General features: G+C 44.4%; 2 protein-coding genes across 7 annotated transcripts in view; one reads left to right on the plus strand and one right to left on the minus strand.

Moving 5' to 3' along the window:
- The window catches only part of ARHGAP17 (Rho GTPase activating protein 17), a 65,819-nt gene extending 61,663 nt beyond the window's left edge, over positions 1 to 4,156 (plus strand). For 3 of the 5 annotated variants that reach the window (XM_077829243.1, XM_077829246.1, XM_077829244.1), the window contains one exon: positions 3,272 to 4,156. In XM_077829243.1, the coding sequence (XP_077685369.1) occupies positions 3,272 to 3,402 (131 nt within the window). In that variant the 3' untranslated portion in view covers positions 3,403 to 4,156. Of the gene's footprint in view, positions 1 to 720; positions 770 to 3,271 lie in introns of all 5 variants that reach the window. The other 2 variants (XR_013347405.1, XM_077829245.1) reach the window with 2 other exon arrangements.
- Positions 1 to 18,119, minus strand: part of TEX47 (testis expressed 47) — a 51,406-nt gene extending 33,287 nt beyond the window's left edge. The window contains exons 1-7 of one of the 2 annotated variants that reach the window (XM_077829250.1): positions 17,950 to 18,119; positions 15,714 to 15,783; positions 10,266 to 10,369; positions 8,447 to 8,511; positions 6,633 to 6,834; positions 5,944 to 6,103; positions 4,858 to 4,918 (exon numbers count right to left, since the gene is read on the minus strand). In XM_077829250.1, the coding sequence (XP_077685376.1) occupies positions 4,881 to 4,918; positions 5,944 to 6,103; positions 6,633 to 6,834; positions 8,447 to 8,511; positions 10,266 to 10,369; positions 15,714 to 15,783; positions 17,950 to 18,072 (762 nt within the window). In that variant the 5' untranslated portion in view covers positions 18,073 to 18,119 and the 3' untranslated portion in view covers positions 4,858 to 4,880. Of the gene's footprint in view, positions 1 to 4,857; positions 4,919 to 5,943; positions 6,104 to 6,632; positions 6,835 to 8,446; positions 8,512 to 10,265; positions 10,370 to 15,713; positions 15,784 to 17,949 lie in introns of those variants that run through there. The other variant, XM_077829249.1, reaches the window with a different exon arrangement.
- Positions 18,120 to 18,236: the final 117 nt, after the last annotated feature.

Raw genomic sequence — 18,236 nt, forward strand, 5'->3', positions numbered from 1 at the left:
AATCTCCTGGAAGCTAAGGAATTTGGAGAAAAGGCTGAATCTCAATGCTCAGGTTCACCCCTTGCAAGCCACACTGGGATAGGATCAGCCACTCTTTGGAGACTAAAGAGACAATCATACAGACTATGGTGGAAGATAAAATTTCATCCTTAACCTAACACCTGACATCATACTACTTAAAAGCTATGGTGCAGTTACTCTTATGACAGGTGTCCGAGGAGCAGCCCTGTTAGTCTGTATTCGCAAAGAGAAAAGGAGGACTTGGGGCACCTTAGAGACTAACCCATTTATCTGAGCATAAGCTGAATGCATCCAGTGAAGTGAGCTTTAGCCACAAGTACTCCTTTTCTTATTACAGGTGCACCTTAAAAGCACTTATTGTAAAGACCACTGGGCTGCTGTCGTTTTCATGAATTGGCTCCTTTGTTATATATTTGTAACTGATCCGTGTATATAGGCTGTCTTTTTTTTTTAACTTTATGCTTAACAATAAATAGCATACTAGGGAAAATTAGACTCTCACAAGCTGAAACTATGGAACTCCGAACTAAAATTAGCAATAAATGTCAAACATTTGAACTATAACCTCTGAAAAGCTTGCAGGGGGTTTGTTATACCAACTCCTTAGTCATGCTTTAGGTTTGAGTAACTTCAAATCTTGTTTATGGTTGTAAGTAATTAGCTCTAAATTCTAATTGAAAATTTTATTAAACAATCTAGATGTTTGACCTGCATTATTCAATGTGAACTGAAATGGGAAAGTTTAATGGTAAGGAAAAGGCATTTGATTGGCCAAAGACATTGCTAGTTCATGACTGAATGTGCACTAATGCCCAATACTAACCTGTCAGCATAACGCCGCTTGCTTGCATTCTGAGTAATATAGCATGCAAAAAGAATGGCTCTTCTATTTTATGCTTGCCCTAAATTTAACAAATACTAAATGGATTCAAGACTAGAATGTAGTTCATGTTTTGCATCACTAATTTCTCATGTCCTATTTTACTGGGAGTCATAACATGAATGGATTTTATCTCTATTCTGAGTTGTATTTGAAGAAGCTGTGCCTTTTTACTATTTCTCTGTAGCAAAAAAAAAAATCTTACCCCATCATCCTCCTATTAATGGTCACCCTCCCTCTTCTAGTCCATCCTTCACAATGAAGTAGTGATGGGGAGCTCTCCTGTCCCATGCCTTCCCCTAGAGGTTATGACACAGTCTAACATGATTCTGCATAAAAGCCGTTGGAATACTAAACTACTAGTGCAAATTCAATAGTACTAAATTTGTAGAAAATGTAAGGTGATAAGTGTGTAAGTGCTTCCAGGGCCACTGCCATTTTTAAAAAACTTTTTTTAAATCAGACTGCAGGGATGAACAACGTATAAAATACCGAGATGGATTTGGAAAGTCTTTAATTGTAACTTGCAGTGTTGTAAACATATTGGTTCCAGGATATGAGAGACCAGATGGGTTAGGTAATATCTTGTATTGAACCAACTTTTGCTGCTGAAAGAGACGTTTTCAAGCTACACAGAGCTCTTCTTCAGGTGTGGCAAAGAAGACCTCTGTGTAACTTGCAAGCTTCTTTCACCAACAGAAGTTGGTCCAATAAAAGGTAGTAAAGAGCTCTTTACTAACACTTGAGTCTAGTAAGTAATGCTTGTGGTGATGGCAGTGTAAGAACCTTGTGTAGGAGTTCCTTTAATACTTTTTTTAAAAAGTACTTAAAATTGTAATCTCTTTATTTCAGTATTAAACAAAAATTAGTTTGGTCTACCCTTGAAACAAGAAGAAATCTAATTTTTTTTAGTGGTGGTTCACCTAAATATATCTTTGTTTACCATGCTGCTTGTTCTAAAATCTGGAAGGTTTTTATTGTACCTTTATTATTCTTATTCCTAACAGTTTAGGCGCTTTGGAATTAAGGATTAAAAAGGAACAATTTCACTTATCACTGAAATTCTGCCACTTTATGGATGGTACATGCTTTTATGTTTTCTTCACACAACACCATAGTACAAAAATTAGAGAAGGAAATGCATAACTGACTGGTTGAATCTACACAGTGAATTTAAGTAAGCTGAAAGTTATGTAAACTGGAATCCTATTACAAAAAGGGCCATGGGATCTTATGACTTCATGTGGTAAGGACCTGGTTAAGCGTTCTGCAAAGAGCTATCAGCGTAGGACCTTCGGGACTCCAGTGCCACCTATAAAGACAGCAGTATCACTGAACTGCAGTAACCTGGATTTTCTAGGCTGTTTTTTTCTGACACCCTTGAGCAAAGATTTACATAAATTTAATTTGTTGCTAAAGTGGGGAAGGAGCAGGAGTTATGCTCCTAAATTCTAATTCTACCTTTGCCACTGACAATCCCTGGGCCCAGATCTTCCATTTATGCATTTGTAAAACAAATAATACTTACCCATTGTTTCTGTTTGAGGCTTAATGTTTGATATCTTTGAGCTCTTCAGGGGGGTTTAAATTGCCTCTCCATGAGCCAGAGGAATAAATTATTGATCTATGTCTTGAGAAACTGAAGTGTATGTGGCATATTATGAACACTTGGCTACTTTCCGAAACACTGAGGTGAATGCTTTCATTTAAACGGTTAGCTGTTCTTTCTGGCTTTCTGTCCTGTTCCTAACAGCCACCAGAACTGCAAGATTGAGATCCCCTCTGTCACTTTCTGGATACCTCTACCAGAAAGGGCCAGAACAAAACTCTCTCCCCTGTCATTGATCAAAGACAAACTACAAGATGTTCCCTACCAGCAAGGGGAAAGAAGCTGAACCCAACCCTTTCTTGGGACCATTAGTGTTGATTTTAAATAGTTTCTTCTTCTGCCTGTAATAGACACCTTCCCTGGATATCATACATGTTCGTTACTTAAGTAATGGGGAGGTATTTCTATAATACTCTTTATAGAATGCAAAATTCATTCTTGTTTCCTCCAGAGTGGGTGTCTACAGCAGAAGCTGGGAATATTACAAGGCAGTGTAATTTGACATTGAAATGTTCAGTTCTTTTTTAGCTTGTTTCTGTCAGGCAGGTGATGATGGGGATGGCTGGGAGGAGCTACCCAAACTTCATTCAGTTTTTCTGAAGTGGCTTGTGTGCATATGCAGGCCCTGAACTTGCAAAACCTCTGTTAAGCTGTTGTCCTACCTGGATCTGTTCCTTTCCCTTTGTTTATAAGGAAATATACCTGAGATCTAATGACTGTCCAGACACTATACATTTTATGTTTTCCTGCTTTTTTTGTAGACTCCAATTCCAATGTTCAAGAACCACTTAGTAGCCTCTCTTCAGAGCTTCCTACAGAGTCAGCAAGCAAGGAATTGCACAACCATCTCATGCTTAATGTTGACAATGATACAGAAAGCACTGCTCTGTAAAAGAAAATATGCTCCAAAACTTTTTAAAAAACCTTTCTGTCCTCATGGAAAAGTTGCAAATCAAGACCTAACAGTGAAAAGCTTTTTTTGAAGATATGGTGGAACTGTATGAAGGCTCTACTTACATGTAAGGCAATCTAACCATACAGAAGAAGTTTAATGATCTGTGTCTTGACAGTGGTTTCAAAAATCCTAGATGGGAAGAGTTGATTACTGTGGAAATTTACATAGGACGCTTAATTGCTGCTAATACAGATGGCATTAGCAGAAATCCCAAAAGAATAAAAAGCAGTGCATCGGTTACTATTTAAAGTGCATGTATGGAAATAACCTACTTAATGTCACTGTTACTTTTGTTCCTAGTTCTTAGACATTATATTAAAAAGGAGATGCCTTGCAAGAGACTTTCCCTCACTGACTTGCTGCAGACTTTTGTTTTTGTTAAAGTATGAACCAAAAAATGCCAGAATGCTGGTGGTGACTGCTGGTTATCAGTCACCTGTCAAAACTGTGGATGTATTCCAGTGCCTTGAAGGACTGTCATATCATAAACTTACTGTATCTTTAACCATTTTATTGCTACTTTAAGTACTGACCATTATCTGTATGTCATAGTTATTTGTATTAACCATACCTGCTTTTTATGTGAAACTGTGGAAATGTTTATGCTTTCATTTAAATTGGCTGAATTTTGAACATCTGTTTGGATTCATCAGTTGAGTGAGCATTTATAAAATTAAAGGATTCTGTCTTTTGTCGTTTGAAGGCCTATTTATTCCAGTATCCAAATATAACTAACTTCTCCATGCATTTTTGTGATCCACTGAAAACACAATAGGACTTCAGTGCTGAGCTTTAACTGCTACTCTTTAAAGTGGCTACATCTGAGACCTGGTGCCTGTTAATTATTCAACCACAGAAAGTATGGCTGAGTGCTCAACTGATCTATCTTTCATAGACTATGCAAGAGAGAGAGAATCCTAGGACTGGAAGGGACCTCAAGAGGGACCATCTAGTCCAGTCTCCTGCACTCATAGGCAGGGCGAAGTATTATCTAGGTTGTTTTCTAGACCTTTAGGACTATCATACAAGTATGATTAATTCGTATTCTTTTGTATACAAGCTCATGCACTACCCATGTCTATTTGACCCTGCCTCTGAATTTTTTGGTATAACTCATGCACAGTGATTGACACATTCCATAGTTTCACCCTGTCCTTGAAAGACTGTCTATTCACATTTCATATGGCAGATAACACATGACTTACATGGAAGCCCTTTTCCTGACCCTCTCCTACTTCCACTGGTCTCCAGGAAGAATGTCAGGTTAAAAGTGCATGGTCTCTAAAAGATAAGTGGATCCAGCATTCATGGTAGCTTGTTCCCGTTGTTACTTGTAGAATTCAAGGGGGCCTTGAAGCGTGTTTTGTACATAATGAAAACATGACATAATGCTAAGGAGGAAGTACTTTAGTGTATCATGGATACAAGTGACAAGGGGTAGGCCACACAGTTTCTGTGAGGAAGAAAAGATGAAAGCCTTAATCATTGAAATGGAATTGAGCCAATATTCATACAAGCAGCTGAAAGTGATTTCTTTAACCCTGCAACTCAAACTAGCCCCTGTTAGTCAAAATATCAGACTAGCCCTTCGGGTTAATTGGGGGAACATGCTACCTCTTATAGGCCTTGTGGATTACACTTCAGTCCTGCAGCCCTCTAGTACTGTAGGGGGATAGGAGTGGTGTATTTCAGAATGGCTTTGTCTCCCACATTGAAAACAAGCTTATTCTAATATAGGTTCTGGAGCAAGGCTTCCCCCATCTACTTAGCCTCACTGCTCCCCTCACAGAGCGGAAAAGGTCTTGAGCATCCTTTCAGGAAAGCAGCTTGCATTCCTAGCCACCTTTCCTGGCTGGATTGGGAGGGGCAGAGCAATAAGCAACATGGTGACAATTGCAGGACCCGTGTCACTGTGATGAACAAAATGGGCAACAGTTCTTGTGAAACCACCTTTACTTCTGATTTTTCCTCTAAGACTGAGTTTTGCGCTCTTCTCTCCCCCCCCCCTTCAATATGCACAGTTGGAGGGTCTAATCAGAAGCATTAAATGCCTACTCCTATTGAGCCCCTAAAAGGGGAGGAGATGGTGTTACCACTAAGACTAAGCATCAGGTCAAGATTCTAATCTTGTGCCCCACAGGCACACAATCACATGCTGCAGCTGGAATGAAAAGCTCATTACTGTACTTGTGAAAGGACAATATTAAATATTTTCAGAGGAGGTGGTGACTTCATGGAATATCTTTAAAAGGCAACATTTGTTTAGAAGAGTTCTTAACAGGGAAGGAATCTCTTGTTAATAGGTACACTCAATTACAGTAATTCTCCAGGTTCCACTACCTGTTAGCATCCCTATACTTTCCCATAAATTCACCATTATGTGAGCTAGAAGTTTGGTTCCATAGGGTTCGTGTTTTGTACTATCTGCCCTCTAAACAATTCATCCCAACTAATTGCCTTGTAAAACTGCAGAAGTACCTGAAGCCATGGCAGGCTGTAAAGGATTGTTATACATTTTCAGAAATGCTTCTGGACTCATAAATTCTTTTGCCTTGCACAAGTAGTTAATTGTTTCTGCTGGGATTAGAAGTTCTGGAACAAGGGTGTGTAGATTGTCACCGAGTCCCTTACTGCTCACCTGTGTGTGAAATAAAATTATAGTACTTCAGCGCAGTTAGACTTTTATGTTACAAATTCATTAAATACACCCGGGGCATTCCTATCCCCCAACGAAGGGAATGTGCTAAAGGAAGCATATCTGATTTATCTTCCCTATTTACAAGTGGCATTCTTGCTCTGCTCAGAACAATGGATCAGGCTGAGCTGGGTAACCAGAATTTAGAGGGTAGCTTAGCCCATGAGGTTCAAGAATGAAATTTGTATGGTTTTCAGTTTGTTAATGCAGTCAGTGATGGACTGAAAAGGTGTCACCAGTGGCTGCACCAAACAAGCCGGTGTAGTTTGGAAGACCGAGGTTTGAAATAAAAGCCAAGTGTTTTCTTCATTCCTCTCACTACACCATTCTAGAGTCCAAGGAGAAAGGCAGGTCGATGCACAGCAAGATGAGACTAAACCAGGACTTATTTGCATTAGTAAACTCATATAGTTTTGAAAAAAAGTTAATTTAGAATAGTAACTTGAACATTCTATTTTAATGTAAGTTTTACCTTAAAAGTCTTTGAAAGGTATGTTCCCAGTTTGAGGAGGAGTGTAAGACATTCAGTGACCACCTCTTCTGTAGACTCTGATTGCGTCACATCTTCCAGGTATGTCACAGGCAGTATCACCATTGTGACATACCACTGCAGGAAGAGCCTGGTTGGGATGTTATGTGACACCACTAAAATCTTAATTTCCTGTAACAAAGCACTAAGTGAAGAAAGTTAGCTGTAGTCTGAATTCCATCATTCTTCTGTACACATAAAAGGTTTCTGACCAGACATGGTGTATTTCATAAACTGGCAATGTTTGATTACTTGCATCACATAGACCATCGCTATTTTTAACATCGTTTTTTTTTAAACTTCCTGCCTATATTAGTGATCACCTAGTTCTATTTTGGATCTAACTATTGATATGGTCTCCTTATCCTATATTAGTGATCACCTAGTTCTATTTTGGATCTAACTATTGATATGGTCTCCTTATCTTACCACATCTTAAAGCTCTTATCTTGAAGAGTAATTATATATTGTGGGGTGTGGTTTTATATTTATATATTATAGATGTGTGGTTTTGACTGGTAAAAGTTTATACATCTGATGAGTTTGACTAGGACAGCAGTCAGTTACAAAATGAAAGCAAATGCCTGAGATATTTTCAGCATGTTAATAGTGTCTCCTTTACTGCATCTTGTGCTGGGGTGTACTCTCCAAGCTGCCACTGCAAGAGCTGAATTAGGCCATGTGGGCTCAATCACCCAATTAAGCTGTGAATTGGGGATATTTAGGCTGTGTAGAGGGAGCTAATTAGAAGAAGGCTCAAGATTGAGGGAACATGCAGGGCTTTCATAAAGCCAGGAAGGCAGCAACAGTGTGGGGAGCAGCAGCGAGGAAGCCTGCAGGAAGGGAGAAGGAAGGGGGAGATGCATGGTGGGTGAGAGCAGTAAAGTTGATATAGACACACACCTTGATCGCTTGTTGAGGGTCCTAGACTCGAACCCAGGGCAGAGGGCAGGCCTGGGTCCCTCTGCCATCTGCTGCAGAGTGGCACAGCCTGAGGCAGTGAATTGGAAGGCTGCCTGAGTCAATGCAGGAGTGACCCAGTTAGGGCAGTGGGTGTGAGGATTGCATGACACTGTTGGTGGCAAAAGGCTTTGAAAGACCCCCCTGAAGAGGGAAAAACAGTGAGCTGGGCAGAGGGCTGAGTCACGAAGCAGCATGCTGCAACTCTGAGTGGGAGGAGAGCTGCAACAAGGGAAGAGAAGAAAGGGGGTGCTGAACTAGGCAGAGCTAATTGCCAGAAGGAGGTGCCACCCAGTGGCTAGTGGAGCACACAATGTCATACCTGTTCTTGTTCAAAGCACAATTTGGAAACTGTACAGCCAAATTAAATGCTAGGAATTGGATCTCAGAGGGCAGGAGAACTGCAAACAACTGAAGTCCAAGGAAAACAGAGAAATTTCAATGGAGGAGTTTGCCAACTTTCTTAGTACTCATTCCCACCTATCCAGTTTTGTATGGGATACTGAAGAGGAGGAAAAGAGCCATTCCTCCTTTCAAAAGAAAGAGGCATATGGCACCTGAAGAACAAGGAAGGATAAATACAGATAAATCTAAATGAGGAAAATATTTTTCACACTAAAATTAAAACGTAACCCACCCCATGGTCTCTCAGTGTTCAGCAGGGGGAAATACTAAGCTATTTCTCTCTAATAATTATACTGAATGCTCATTTTAACCCTAACAAATTCATTGTCATTCCTGCATTAAAAGTTACTTCCACATGAGCTGGTTTCTTTGAGCTCTTCTGAAACACTTACCTGGAGCCTTGCTTCTGGAGAGAAGCTAGAGCTTGGAGGATATGATATAATGTGCCGCTGGAGGACTGCAAAGGAAAAAGTGGGGTTGTTACAAAGGTTCAGTGTAAAAAACAACTGAATATAAAAATAACTGATCAGATGGTATTGGTGTATGATGAGCTTCCAAGCTGGATCATAGATGCTGAGGTGGAAACACTGCAAAGTTCAAGTGCTCAGCCAGAGCTGGGGGGCACTATTCCCTCTGGTACTGATGGACTCTACAGAGAATGTTGTCCCGTCTTCTTCACTCAGAATTGCAAATTGGGGGCATTACTTGAATAGATTGGAACAACATGGACAGTCCTAGAGACAACTGATTCTCAGTCACTAACCCCACCAGTAGGGCTGTAGATTCATCACAGTTAACTCACACGATTAATTGAAGTTTTAATCGCACTGTTAAACAATAGAATACCAACTGAAATTTATTACATATTTTTGGATGTTTTCTACATTTCCAAATATATTGATTTCAGTTACAACACAGAACACCAAGTGTACAGTGCTCACTTTATATTTATTTTTTTTACAAATATTTGCACTGTAAAAATATTTTTAAGTTCACAATATATAAGAACTGTTAATGCAATATCGCTCATGAAAGTTGAACTTACAAATGTAGAATTATGTACCAAAAAACTGCATTAAAAATAAAAATGTAAAACTTTAGAACCTACAAATCCATTCAGTCCTACTTCTTGTTCAGGCAGTCACTCAGACAACAATGTCACCTGACAGTGAGAACAGACATTTGCATGGCACGGTTGTAGCCGGCGTCACAAGATATTTACATGCCAGACGCGCTCAAGATTCATATGTCCCGTCATCTTCAAACACCATGCCAGAGGATATGCAATCATGCTGATGATGGGTTCTGCTTAATAACGATCCAAATCAGTGCAGACTCATGCATGTTCACTTTCATCATCTGAGGCAGATGCCACCAACAGAAGGTTGATTTTCTTTTTTTGGTGGTTCGGGTTCTGTAGTTTCCACATCAGAGTGTTGCTCTTTTAAGATTTCTGAAAGCATTCTCCACATGTCGTCTCTCTCAGATTTTGGAAGGCACTTCAGATTCTTAAACCTTGAATCGAGTGGTGTAGCTATCTTTAGAAATCTCATATTGGTACCTTCTTTGTGTTTTGTCAAATCTGCAGTGAAAGTGTTCTTAAAACGAACAGTATATGCTGGGTCCTCACCGGAGACTGCTATAACATGAAATATATGGCAGAATGCGGGTAAAACAGAGCAGGAGACATACTATTCTCCCCCAAGGAGTTCAGTCAAAATTTAAGGCTTGAAAGTTTTACAGTTTTATTTTTGAATGCAGTTCTGTAACAAAAAAAAAAATCTACATTTGTAAGCTGCACTTTCACGATAAAGAGATTGCATTACAGTTCTTGTATGAGGTGAATTGAAAATATGATTTCTTTTATCGTTTTTACAGTGTAAATATTTGTAATAAATAAAATAAATAAATGGCATTCTATTGTTTAACAGTATGATCCAATTAATTTTTTTAATCATGCAGTTAATCACGATTATTTTAATTGCTTGACCGCCCTAATTTTAAGGTTCTAGTCCTTTTCTTTAAAGCCTTAAATGAACTAGACTTTTAGAGACTGCCTTGCACTACATTCACTACATCAGCTAGGGTTGACAGGGATGGTTGGACAGATAGCACCCAGGGTGTTTGCACAAGAATCAAGGATACAGCTTTCACTGTGGGAGGCCCACAAGCTTATAGAATGTATTACCAAAGGAGATTTACTTAACCTACCTCTAGTATATGAAGAATGGAGCTGGGATAGAGGAGAAGTAGACCTGAGACTGGTTCTCCAAGGTGGTATTTTAATATGTTCTGAAACAGTCTTTCATGGTAACCTTATTTAAAAAACACAGGATTGGCTGTCATGTGGGAATACAGTGTACAACTTCAGAAAACTAGCATTTCACCTCACCCTATGCTATAGTCATAATGTCAGAGGCCATCAAAAATGCGGTGAGTGAGCTGACTCTTTAAATCTAAGAAGAAACATTAAAAATAGTCATTGGCTTGGGAGTCTATTCTCTTCCTATAGGCACAAGACTCCTAGGTTTTTTGAAAATGGCTTTGCTCAAGTATCATATTCAGTAAAATTGGGGCCAGCTAATCAGATTGATTAATGGCTAATATAATTAATATAACATTTCAGCAATAGGCTTAATCTTAACATGGTTCACCTAAAATTGTTGTACTTGGTGTATTAGCTGAGGCATGTAGCAAAGAGTGCCCAGAATTTCCCCTAACAATTGTTGCATTGAATGCTTAGCTCTGTCTTTGTTGTTGTGGTTGTTTTTTTTAACTGTGCAGCACCCAAAGGCCATACGGGTTGGGAATGCTTTAGAAATAACTCTGTGGGAGTTTTACAAATCCACATGGATAAGAATCCTTGCCTCTGGCTGTTGCAGCTAAATGTGTAGCTGTTTGATAAAGGCACCAATAACTACTGCATCCTCATTCATCAAGGTATTCAGTATATATATACTAATCATTTGGTTTAACAGAAACAGTCATAATTGAATGTAGGTCATAGAATCAGTCTCCTGCTCTGAAAATAAAGATCTCCCCGTTCCCTTCAGGGTTGCTTATTGATAGCTGTGCTCTCATTTGCTCCAGTATTTAGTACTAAGCAAGGACTCTTGACAAGTGATAACTTTTTATTGCATTAGTATCTAACCAAATGGTAGGTTCACCTGTACTCCCACCCTGTAAATAGACTACTGCTTTATTGCCAGTCCATTATCTGTAGGTTACTTACCCTTTGTATGAAACATTTGCTATAACTGTGTAGTGGCTACAGCTTTGGACGGATGCTTAACAAAAAAAAACTGAAAGAAAGGGGGGAAAAAATAAAACGCTAGGTATGGAATTAGAAGTGAGCTGTAGCTCACAGAAGCTTCTGCTCAAGAGGATGATCAGGCTGACATCTAGGGGCTGTCCCTGACCATAGCAGCATAAATCTTCAACTGTAGGTATTGTTTCATATTCTCTGTGTATATATAAAGTCTGCTGCAGTTTCCACGGTATGTATCTGATGAAGTGAGCTGTAGCTCACGAAAGCTCATGCTCAAATAAATTGGTTAGTCTCTAAGGTGCCACAAGTACTCCTTTTCTTCTTGTTACACCACTGTGAATGCATCACAGTAACTGCTACTTTCCATATTTTATTTGGAGTTCATGCCAAGTCTGATCTCTTTGAGCTCCCTCTGGTGTGTAACTGAAAAATCACCACCTACTGTAGAGAAGAAATGATTTAATGAATCACCGAAACCAGTACCATGGTGTGATAGCAGAAGGAAATGTCAACTACTTTCACACACTTCTTCTCCAGTTGGGGTTATGAAGTAATTGGTGTGCTGAGGGTTTGTTTTTTTTTAAACTGTTTGTATTTATCACTTATCATACCAAAAAAAAAAAAGGGTATGTTGAAAGGCTGCTATCTTTCTTTAACATATACTGCAGCCATCCCTGCCCCCTCTGCATACATGATGCATTGGATTTAAATCCAAGCGGTGCTGCTTAATTCACAATACTTAGTTCCACTGTCTTCAAAATAAAGTGAGGTCACGGTGCTCATCTTTTCCTTGTTGGCGATGAAGCTGTGAAAACAATGGATTCAGGTCCTCTTCAGCCATGACGCTGGTGTGTGGCTGACAACAACAGACAGGGCCCTGAGAGCTTTGTGGACTTAGGAAGAAAGGGCTGGGAGGGTGGGAAACAGGCAGCAGCACTTTAAAAGTGCGTCTTTTACCTGATATCACAGGTTTGCTCTAGGTATTAGGGGATAGGTATGCAGACGAATTTATGATTTATAATGGCATAAATGAGAAATGTATTTGTACAGCAAGCTTTGTTCTACCAGCCTCTAATTACTTCAGCAATGAATAAACCTGGTCTTGGTGGTCATATAATTAATTCCTTTCAGGATCAGCAATATATCTGGACTTACCTTAAAGGCAGTTTAGCTTTATTATAGGAGCCAAAGAGACTGGTGTATTCTCCCATGCCAGGTCTGAAGTGGTCGTTATTTAAGTTGTCATTAAAGCTGTATTGGGAACTCTGTCCTCACTTTTAAAAAAAACCAGGAGTCCTTGTGGCACCTTAAAGACTAACAAATTTATTAGAGCATAACCTTTCGTGGGCTACAGCCCACTTCACTGGATGCATTGAATGGAACATATAGTAAGAAGATATATATATACACATACGGAGAAGGTGGAATTTGCCATACAAACAGTAAGGGTATGTCTACACTACGAAATTAGGTCGAATTTATAGAAGTTGGTTTTTTAGAAATCGTTTTTATATAGTCGATTGTGTGTGTCCCCACACAAAATGCTCTAAGTGCATTAACTCGGCGGAGCGCTTCCACAGTACCGAGGCTAGCGTCGACTTCCGGAGCGTTGCACTGTGGGTAGCTATCCCACAGTTTCTGCAGTCTTCACCGCCCATTGGAATTCTGGGTTGAGATCCCAGTGCCTGATGGGGCAAAAAACATTGTCGCGGGTGGTTCTGGGTACATGTCGTCAGGCCCTCCCTCCGTGAAAGCAACGGCAGACAATCGTTTTGCACCTTTTTTCCTGAGTTACCTGTGCAGACGCCATACCACGGGAAGCATGGAGCCCGCTCAGCTCACTGTCACCGTACGTCTCCTGGGTGCTGGCAGATGTGGTACTGCATTGCTACGCAGCAGCAGCAACCCATTGCCTTGTGGCAGCAGACGGAGCAATAGGCCTGATAACCATTGTCATCGTGTCCGAGGTGCTCCTGGCAGCCTTGGTAAGGTCGGTCAGGAGCGCCTGGGCAGACATGGGTGCAGGGACTAAATTAGGAGTGACTCGACCAGATCATCCTCTTTAGTCCTGCCGGCAGTCCTATTGTACCATCTTATGGCGAGCAGGCAGGAGATGAGGATGGCTAGTAATCCTATTGCACCATCTTCTGCCAGGCAGGCAGGAGAGGAGGATGGCTAGCAGTCCTACTGCACCGTCTGCTGCTAGCCAAAGATGTAAAAGACAGATGGAGTGTCAGTGTGGGAGGACAGCATGAGCTCAGAGAACATTTCATCGCAAGTGCGTTTTTTTCGCCTTCTAATCTTCACTAGCCTCTGGGAAGGAGAAGATTCTGTGATCATTGAAACACATGCAGCTGGTGGAGGAAAAAAAAGGGACAGTGATATTTAAAAAGACACATTTTATAGAACAATGGGTACACTCTTTCACGGTAAACCTTGCTGTTAACATTACATACATAGCACATGTGCTTTCGTTACAAGGTCGCATTTTGCCTACCCCCACCACGTGGCTAGCCCCTCCCCCCTCCCTGTGGCTAACAGCGGGGAACATTTCTGTTCAGCCACAGGCAAACAGCCCAGCAGGAAAGGGCACCTCTGAATGTCCCCTTAAGAAAAGCACCCTATGTCAACCAGGTGACCATGAATGATATCACTCTTCTGAGGATAACACAGAGAGATAAAGAACGGATGTTGTTTGAACGCCAGCAAACATACACTGCAATGCTTTGTTCTACAATGATTCCCGAGTACGTGCTACTAGCCTGGAGTGGTAAAGTGTCCTACCATGGTGGACAGAATAAGGCTGCCCTCCCCAGAAACCTTTTGCAAAGGCATTGGGAGTACATCCAGGAGAGCTGCGAATGCCAGGGCAAATTAATCATTAAACACGCTTGCTTTTAAACCATGTATAGTATTTAAAAAGGTACACTCACCAGAGGTCCCTTCTCCGCCTGGTGGGTCCAGGGGGCAGCCTTGGGTGGGTTTGGGGGGTACTGGCTCCAGGTCCAGGATGAAAAACAGTTCCTGGCTGTCGGGAAAACCGGTTTCTCCGCTTGCTTGCTGTGAGCTATCTTCCTAGTCCCCAAAACCTGCTTCCGTGTTGCCTCCATCTCCACTGAAGGAGTCAAACAACACGGTTGGGGTAGTGGTGGCTGAACCCCCTAAAACTGCATGCAGCTCATCATAGAAGCAGCATGTTTCGGGCTCTGACCCGGAGCGGCCGTTTGCCTCTCTGGTTTTCTGGTAAGCTTGCCTCAGCTCCTTAAGTTTCACGCGGCACTGCTTCGTGTCCCTGTTATGGCCTCTGTCCTTCATGCCCTGGGAGATTTTGACAAATGTTTTGGCATTTCGAAAACTGGAACAGACTTCTGATAGCACGGATTCCTCTCCCCATACAGCAATCAGATCCCGTACCTCCCGTTTGGTCCATGCTGGGGCTCTTTTGCGATTCTGGGACTCCATCACAGTCACCTCTGCTGATGAGCTCTGCATGGTCACCTCTGCTGATGAGCTCTGCACTCACCTGCAGCTTGCCACGCTGGCCAAACAGGAAATGAAATTCAAAAGTTCACGGGCCTTTTCCTGTCTACCTGGCCAGTGCATCTGAGTTCAGAGTGCTGTCCAGCGCAGTCACAACGGAGCACTCTGGGATAGCTCCCGGAGGCCAATACCATCTAATTGCATCCACAGAACCCCAAGTTTGACCCGGCAAGGCCGATTTCAGCGCTAATCCCCTTGTCGGGGGTGGAGTAAGGAAATCGATTTTAAGAGCCCTTTAAGTCGAAAAAAGGACTTCGTTGTGTGGATGCGTGCAGGGTTAAATCAATTTAATGCTGCTAAATTCGACCTCAACTCCTAGTGTAGACCAGGGCTAAGAGGCTAATTAATTAAGATGAGCTATTATCAGCAGAAGAAAAAAAACTTTTGTAGTGGTAATCAAGATGGCACATTTAGACAGTTGACAAGAAGGTGTGAGGATACTTAACATGTGGCCTCTTACAAATTGTATGGCAAATTCCACCTTCTCCGTATGTGTATATATCTATCTTCTTACTATATGTTCCATTCAATGCATCCCATGAAGTGGGCTGTAGCCCACGAAAGCTTATGCTCTAATAAATTTGTTTGTCTCTAAGGTGCCACAAGTACTCCTGTTTTTTTGGGGGTGGGAGGGGTGGGGAGGGGGGGGGTTGCGCATACAGACAAACATGGCTGCTACTCTGAAACCTCACTTTTTAAATGAACTATATAGAACCCAGGAGAGCAGCTGTTTCTGCTGGGTAGCCCTGAAATTTCTGCTGCTCCTCACCTACCAGAGTCTGCATCCCCAGGGCAAGTATCTTACAAGTTAAATAGTCAAAAGGCAGATTGATGAAAAGATATTATTGTACCTGTAACCTCTCGCCTGTCTGCTCTTTCTGATAGCTTGGCAACAAAAAATAACCTGTGCAGCAGGAACTTCTAGCCAGGAAAGAAAACCAGACATGTTTACCTAAAAGCTGTTATTCACAGGCACTGATCACTTTTAACTGTGTACTACTCAAGTATTTGAGCACTTCCTAAGCATGATGAAGTTAACCTAACAACTACATTGTAAAGAAGGGAAAGGAAGGAAAGAAGTAACATGTCCAAGGTCACACTGCAAAGGTGGGGAAGAGGTGGGACCAGAAAGGAATCCAGACTCTTTAGGGGCTGATTCTCCACTGTTTTGCAACTTATTTGTATTACCATCCTACCTAGGAGCCCTCATGCTGTTATTTATCTCTGTGCAAGATGGGTGCAATCCACTGCTAGTCTGGCCTGGTAGCATTGTACATTGTCTTGCATAGGGGTAAATGACTGCACAAGGTCATAAAATGGAGAGAATCAGGCTCTTTCTTTCTCTCATTTGGCTAAATTATTCAGTTTCAGAAAGCTCTGTCTGTGGGAGCAAAATGGCATTGCAAAGAAAGAGACCTACCAATAGCTGGTGCATGAATTTATCAATCTATCATCTCTCTACAAAAAATCCTGGTCCCCACTCGGAGACCCAAAGCGGTGACTCCAGCCCCCACTAAGGCTCACAGGCACCATGGAGGAGTGAGTTAGAAATAAGCTGGGCGTTGTTTCTGTACCAGGCAGCAGGGAGTCAAGGGCCTGGCTGGGAATGGTGCCAGCCGACAGGCTCCAGCGAAGAGGGTGTGGGGGGACAGAGGAGAGAACCGTGGGCCTGAGGGTATAAGGTGGTCTATGGGCCCCATGCAGCGATGGGGCTCTCTAGTGGGGAGGGGGGTGCAGGGATAGGCCACTGCCTCTGGGGTGACAGCTGGCCTGCTTCCTCTGACAAAAACAGCAGAAGCTGGAGGACAGCCCCCCGGTCTCCTCTACCACCACCCACCCCTCCCTTCTTCCCCTCCCCCCAGCCTCCTCCACCTCTCACCCCCTCCTCGCCCAAACTACCCCCCGCCCCTCCTCCAACTACCCCCTCCCCCAGCCTCCTCTACCCACCCACCCACGCACTCCCCAATCTATTCCAGCCCCCAACTCTCACCCCCTCCCCCCAGCCACCACCCCCCCACACCCACACATCGCCCGACCCCCCACACCCCATTCCTCAATCCACTCTCACCCCCTCCCCCCAGCCACCACCCCCCACACATCGCCCGACCCCCCACACCCCATTCCTCAATCCCCTCATGCCCCCTCCCCCCGGCCTCCACCCCTCCCACACCCACACATTGCCCGACCCCCCCACCCCATTCCTCAATCCCATCTCGCCCCCTCCCCCCAGCCTCCACCCCCCCACACCCACACAATGCCCGACCACCCCACCCCATTCCTCAATCCCCCCTCGCCCCCTCCCCCCAGCCTGCACCCCCCTACACCCACACACTGAGGAACGGGGTGGGAGGGGGTCGGGCAACGCGCGGGCGTGGGGGGGGCGGAAGCTGGGGGGAGGGGGCGAGAGGGGACTGAGGAACGGGGGGGGGGGGTCGGGTAACGTGCGGGCGTGGGGGGGGCGGAGGCTGGGGGTGAGAGGGGCCTGAGGAACGGGGTGGGGGGATCGGGCAACGTGCGGGCGTGGGGGGGGCGGAGGCTGGGGGTGAGAGGGGACTGAGGAACGGGGTGGGGGGATCGGGCAACGTGTGGGGGGGGCGGAGGCTGAGGGAGGGGACGAGGGGGGATTGAGGAACGGGGTGAGGGGGTCGAGCAACGTGTGGGGGTGGGGGGGTTGGAGGCTGGGGGAGGGGGCGAGAGGGGATTGAGGAATGGGGGGGTCAGGCAATGTGTGGGTGTGGGGGGCTGGAGGCGGGGGAGGGGGCAAGGGGGGATTGAGGAATGGTGGGGGTCGGGCAATGTGTGGGTGTGGGGGGCTGGAGGCGGGGGAGGGGGCAAGAGGGGATTGAGGAATGGGGGGGGTTGGAGGCAGGGGAGGGGGCAAGAGGGGATTGAGGAATGGGGGGGTCGGGCAATGTGTGGGTGTGGGGGTTGGGGGAGGGGGCGAGGGGGGATTGAGGAATGGGGTGGGGGGGTTCAGGCAATGTGTGGGGGTGTGGGGGGCTGGAGGCGGGGGGAAGGGGCGAGAGGGGATTGAGGAATGGGGCGGGGGCCCTCGGGCAATCCCCTCTCGCCCCCTCCCGCGCGGACCTTGAGCTGCAGCCGCCGCTTCTCCTCCAGGGCGCCGAGCAGGTTGCTGCGCGGGATCAGGGCGGGCACCAGGGACTCGGCCCGGACCGACCCCTTCGTCCGCGACGGGTGGGCGCCCGACATGGCGGCCCCGAGCGCCCCAGAGAGCGGCCCGGCGGGGGGGCGGGCGGCCGGCCCGGTGCCGTGACCCGCGGCGGGCGGGGCGCGCGCTCATGCCCGGGGGAGGCGGGGGCCGGGGGGGGGGGCTGAGCCCTCAAGCGGGCGGGAACTCAGCGCCCCCGGCCGCA

The sequence above is a fragment of the Eretmochelys imbricata genome, chromosome 10, assembly GCF_965152235.1.
Source record: "Eretmochelys imbricata isolate rEreImb1 chromosome 10, rEreImb1.hap1, whole genome shotgun sequence".
Taxonomy (NCBI): domain Eukaryota; kingdom Metazoa; phylum Chordata; order Testudines; family Cheloniidae; genus Eretmochelys; species Eretmochelys imbricata.